The sequence below is a fragment of the Otolemur garnettii genome, unplaced genomic scaffold, assembly GCF_000181295.1.
Source record: "Otolemur garnettii isolate 467f Iridium unplaced genomic scaffold, OtoGar3 scaffold00012, whole genome shotgun sequence".
Lineage (NCBI taxonomy): Eukaryota > Metazoa > Chordata > Mammalia > Primates > Galagidae > Otolemur > Otolemur garnettii.
The window spans coordinates 3297760-3303812 of record NW_003852407.1 but is presented as its reverse complement, the minus strand read 5'-3'; the positions used below and the strand labels follow the sequence as shown (position 1 = coordinate 3303812).

Sequence of the window (6053 nt, the reverse complement as noted above, 5' to 3'; positions counted from 1 at the left end):
AGGCCCTGCAGTCCAGCTGAGGGGGCCGGGTTGGTGGCAGCATGGGGGAATGAACACAGCTGTCTGCCTTTGCCATCACCTGTCACTCTGAGCTCAGAGGAAGGCCTTGATTTCTCCTCTTCTGTACAAAGAGAGAGATGCTCTTAAGGTCCACTCTGGCTCTAAGAAGGCTGGTAACAGTCAGGAACTCAATCCCTGCAAGCTCTGTGCTAAGGTCTTACTCTTTTCATGTAGGGCTTCAGTGAACCCTCACCCCCACGCCTACAGAGAAAACAGGCTGGGTAAATGGCCCTAGCTCCCACATCCAGTGCAGAACCAGGATCTGAACCCGGCAGTGTTTTTTTTTTTTTGAGACAGAGCCTCAAACTTTCACCCTGGGTAGAGTACTATGGCATCACAGCTCACAGCAACCTCCAACTCCTGGGCTCAAGTGATTCTCCTGCCTCTGCCTCCCAGGAAGCTGAACTACAGGCGACCACCACAATGCCCGGCTATTTTTTGGTTGCAGCCATCATTATTGTTTGGCTGGATTCGAACCCACCAGCTCAGATGTATGTGGCTGGCACCATAGCCACTTGAGCCACAGGCGTCAAGACAACCAAGCAGTCTTGACACCAACTCCCCACTTGTCCAGTAGTTGTCTATACTGATCTAAAGTCTAGCCCAGACCATGCATCTGCACTCAAAAACCTTTTGGACTCCCTGCTGTCAGAGAAAGGGCCTCTTCCTGCCCACACTCCCATCAACACCTGCACCTCCATCCACTCTCCCTGGTGGACCCACCTCTATACAGTGTCCATGTGAAGACCTGGGGGATACAACGTGGGTAGAAGCACAAAAGTACAGTCCTGGAGCTTATGGGAAAACAAGCACAGATGAAGTCACTTATACATACTTCCCTTCTCCCCTAAAGAGCCCGCAGAGGCCCACGGTGGAGACCAGCCATAGGCTAGAGACAGGAGACACTTCACTTACAGGGTCAAGGCTCAGCTTTCCAAAGGGGGCCCAGCCCAGCCCAATAGCAGGTGTCCAAGGTCCCTAGGCTTGGTTCTCATGTCTCACTGCCACCTTTCTCAGGTGTGTTGCCCTGACCCCTAACAAGCCTCAGTCGGTCACCCATCCCTCTACTTCTTGGGTGCCTACTGAGTGTTGGACACTGCTAGACATTGGTGATACAGTAATGATCAAAAATGGTCCCTGCCTTTGCAGACTTGGGACTCTCACAAAGGGGAGAGGGAGCAGTAAGTACACAGCAAATGCAAAATAACTATACTACGCACCACGGAGGACAGGTACACAGTGCTATAAGAACTCGTGACAGGGGATGTCGCCCTGAGAAAGGTGGTGGGCTGGAGGCCCAGGGACTGTTTGCCATCTTTCCTGCATCTTACTAGCCTAAACCAGGAGTTGGTCAATGCAAACATTCCTCACCTCGCCTGTCCCTCACACAGGCAGAGTACGGCTGCCCTACAGAACTGGGGGATATTTACTGGGCTGTGTGCATGAAGGTGGCACAGATGCTTTATGCCTTTCTCTTAAGGGGAAGATGTCAGGGGCAATATCTCACTGGCCCTGATGACTTGAACTAGGGCAGGGTTGGTCCTACACTGGAGAATCATTCCCCACCTTCCAGACCACAGGTCTCAGTCTCTTTAATGGCATCACCACTGCCAGCCCTACCACACTGCACCCTCTACCCCCGAGCCCCCCATACAGGCATATAACATCAGGTGTCAGAAACTGCCCCTGTGGCACCTAACACTGCTGGCTCTGACATTTCCTCCTTTCCCACAGGGCCCAGGTGGGTAAACTTCAAGGCTTTCATGAGGCTGCAGAGTCCATGCAAGGATGGCAGCAGGCCTGACAGACCCAGAGGCCCTCTGAGACTCAAGTCATTTCTCATTTGGGGAGAACGTGCTGATTTGAGGACACGACGAGCTCTGCCTCATCTCATCCAAAGTTCAGGTCTCCCTCTCCCCTAAAGGCAGGGTCAGTTTGAACTTCTCATAACCCCAATTTGAGATAAACCATGGGAAGTAAATAAACATCCGCTCAATTGAGAAAGCATCAGTTGTGAGCAGCACGGACACAGGCCCTCAGCCACACCCTGCAGTATGTAGTGCTGCCTTTTGTATTATATTTTCCCAGCACCTGGCTATTTAAATAAGTCCTTGGAAGAATCATACTTTGTACTTCCCTAAGACCTGGCCACAGATGGGCCCCAAAGGGCTATTCACGGGCTATTCCTCAAACTTTTTAAACAAGGGGCCAGTTCACTGTCCTGCAGACTGTTGGAGGGCTGGACTGCGGGCCCAGGATGAGTCAGCTGCTAAACAGGACAGGTAGCAGCAGCAAAAACACCCAGCGGGCCGCATGTGGCCTGTGGGCCGTAGTTTGAGGACCCCTGTGCTATATAGTCAACAGTTGCTGATTCTCCTATTTGTGCTAAGAATACCAGTTTTAGCCCAGCCCAACACTGGGCTAAGTTAAATTCCAGAGAGGACATGGCAACTGCTTTCAGATCAGATCTTTAATTATCTACCAAGAGTGAGCTACTACACTGGGCACCAGGAAAATAACCATCCTAGTGAGCATTCATGGAGCAGTGTTCTCACACAGATGTACCTCGTGCTGCCAGAATCTTGGCAGTACTGCCACCTGCCTGCCCACCCCAGACTGTAAGCTCCCTTGAGGCGGCAGTCACCAAGTTCGGAGTCCAGTGCCCTCTCCTTGCAACAGGGACCTCCATCTGTACTCAGTGAATTGATAATGTTTTGGAATTCCATGCACCTCAGGGTACTTGGAAAATCAACCCATCAAAAAGAATTTATTAAATGGCCACTAAATTCCCTGCCCTCGGCGATAACAATTTGATGGCAGCTGATTTTAAAAGGATTGGCTCTTTTAAAAAATTATCAGTGAGTGAACAGAAACCATTACTGTTCAGAATAAATAACCTACGGGTGTCCTCTAAGTGCAGAGACACATTTCTGTCATATCAAACAGCAAGAACAGAGTAAATCGTGCAGGTTTCTCCCCAGTGCTGGTGTGCAACTTACTGATATGCTGCAGGAGTCCCCATCACGCTCAGATTGGATCTCCACACTTCCGAGGTGCAAGATGGAAGCAATTATCTTAAAAATGCTTATCTGATGGGATTCTCTCACTCCTGAGGGAGAAAAGGAATGAATGAATGATGCTCAACATCCATGGCAGATGGAAAAGACATTTTACTTTTTGAAAGGACTTAAAAAACAGTTTGATTTTTCTTTCTGACCCAATGACTCCTAAAATCATCCAGTCTCCTCACCAAGTAATTGCCACTCACAGTAACAGCTCAGAGGGCAAAGGGGCTCCCTGGACTTTATATCACTGCATCTGTCCTGATCAAACCAGATGGGTCAAGCTACCATTTTAACTCTGCAGAGAGCAAAGGAGAGGCAATGATCCCACAAACTCATTTGGGACTTCATTTCAACCTAACACTTTATGGATGTTTTTATGAATTTAACAAGAACAGTCATTTATCAGCAATCATTTTTTTCCCCAACATAATATCCTACAAACATCTGTGACATAGTCACAGCACCAAGTGGGGAATTTTTTCTAGGGATTGGTATTTCAGCGACTGGCTCATGGCTATCCCTAGATAGGCACTGCTGTCGGCCACACTAAACCACCTTCATTGTCACAGACACAACAACCTCTTGTCCATTTGTTACTTACTGTGAATTATTAAAGGCATGGATAATATCTTAGAATTTACATTTAGCTTGATGTCAATTAGCATTTCTATTTATTGACTGAGACAGAGTTTCACTCTGGTGCCCTGTGTAGAGTGCTGTGGTATCATAGCTCACAGCAACCTCAAGCTCCTGGGGCCAGGCAATCCTCTTGCCTCCGTTTTTCGATTTTTAGTAGAGACGGGTCTTGCTCTTGCTCAGGCTGGTCTCGAACTCCTGAGCTCAAGCAATCCACCTGTCTGGGCCTCTCAGAGTGCTAGGATTCCAGGCGTGAGCAACCACACCTGGCCTAGCATTTCTTTTTAAGTTACAAAATACTTCAAACTTATTTAAGAAAGATTACAGAATAACATGAGCCCCAGTAAACCTCACTTGGTTTAAAAAATCCAGTGATCCTCCATTCATCACAGATATAGTTTATTTTTAAGGCAATACTTTACTCAGGCTAAAAAAAAAAAAAAAGGTGTCAATAACATCTATATAAACTGGAGGCACAGATGTGTCATGCTAGTATTAAAAAATTTCCCCAGATAATCCACAAAGTGGACAACACAAGTTTAATGCTAGGCTTTATGTATAGATGACCACTACCCATGTAACCTTCACAGGTACAGGGATTTACTTTGACGTTTTTATAATTTCAAGACATACAAAGTAAACAATAATGAATCCCTGTTCTTGCTTCATCATCACATTCTCAGTGCCTCAATAGTGCCTGGCACATAGTAGGTGCTCAGAAACATGAATCATGGGATGACCAAATTTACAACTGTTGACACAGACTATAAGTACTTGCAGACATCTACAGAAACACATGATTGTGCATTAGTCAAATGTGTGGTTTTATTCAGATGATGAGAAGAGAAAAAAAAAAAAGCCAGAAGCCAAAAGATTTAGGCATCCATCCTGGTTCAGTATAACTGAACACACCTGGTTAAAGCCAGAGACTGGTGTCCAAAGCAAGACAGGAAGCTAGATGCCTACGTATGCATATAAGGGGCAAAGCACTGGGCTTTCCATCTGGGCTTAGGGCATCTTACCCTTGGGTAAGTCCCATGAGAAGTACTAGTCAGAAGGTGGGTGCTGGAACTGTCACAGGGTATCCTGCTAGGCAGAAGCTTTTCTCTCTCCTCTTATTTTTGGGCATCAGTACTCTGTCAATTTCTCCAAAGACCTATCCACCCCATCTCAGTAGGAATTTAAGAGGCATACAGAGAATGAATATTGAATCTCAGTGATAGGATCCTAGACTACACTGATGAGAAAATCCTCTTTGGTTTGGGATTCTCTGAATAAGCAGTACCTCATCATGGGCAGGAAAATCAAAACAAAAGCCAAACAATAGGTGTCAGCAACCTGGGGCTTGCAGCCAACAGCCTGTTTTCATACATGGTGCCCTCTTATTCACATGTTGTCCGTTCTGACCTTCACAGTATAACAGCATAGTTCAGCAGAACCTAAAACATTTACTATCTCGTCCCTTAAGTTTGCCAACTTCTCAGAGTTTTAATAAAAAGGATATGTTAAAGAATAGGGAAGAAGGGCCAGGGACAGTGGCTCACACCTGTAATCCTAGCACTCTGAGAGGCCCAGACAGGAGACTGCTTGAGCTCGGGAGTTCAAGACTAGCCTGAGCAAGAGTGAGACCCTGTCTCTACTAAAAATAAGAGAAATTAGCTGGGCATTGTGGTGGGTGCCTGTAGTTCCAGCTCCTCGGGAGGCTGAGGCAAGAGGATCACTTAAGCCCAAGAGTTTGAGGTTGCTGTGAGGTATGATGCCATGGCACTCTACCCAGGGTGACAGAGTGAGACTGTTTAAAAAAACACTAGGGAAGAAAGTTTAACTAAAATGATTTTACAAAAATAACCTGCTTTGAGAATTAAAGTATCCAGTCAATCTTTAGAGCCTTGCAGGGGAGGGAACAATCCTCTCTTCCTATCAGCTCATGCCCACTGCTCACACTAGCTACTAAAAGAATAGCTACCAGAGGCCTTCTTTTTCTGACAAACTGGTCAGAACGTATCCTGCTTTGTGTCAAGTCTTTTCCAAACCTTCCCCCAAGTCTAAGACAGGCATGGGATGCTGGGGAAGTCAGGGGTGCCAGTTATCAACTTCTTATCTCTCCACTTCAATCCTCCCCCTCTCTGGCCTGCTTTGTGATACTGGAGCTGGTCCTTGTAAACCTTTCCCCTTTGCCTTCTGGTAGAATGTCAAGCTTGCTCAGTAGAGGGCAATAGTGGTCTACAAGGCAACAGCCACCAGAAGACTGAAGTTTCCCCTCCTGGTTCTAGCCCTCTACAGTTATTCCTG

The 6053-nt window shown here is 46.7% G+C and overlaps 1 protein-coding gene across 1 annotated transcript in view; it reads right to left on the bottom strand.

Moving 5' to 3' along the window:
- The window catches only part of MYO5B (myosin VB), a 316910-nt gene that overhangs the window by 113472 nt on the left and 197385 nt on the right, over window positions 1–6053 (bottom strand). The window contains exon 9 of the mRNA XM_023510163.1: window positions 3060–3169. Coding sequence (XP_023365931.1) covers window positions 3060–3169 — 110 coding nt within the window. The remainder of the gene's footprint in view (window positions 1–3059; window positions 3170–6053) is intronic.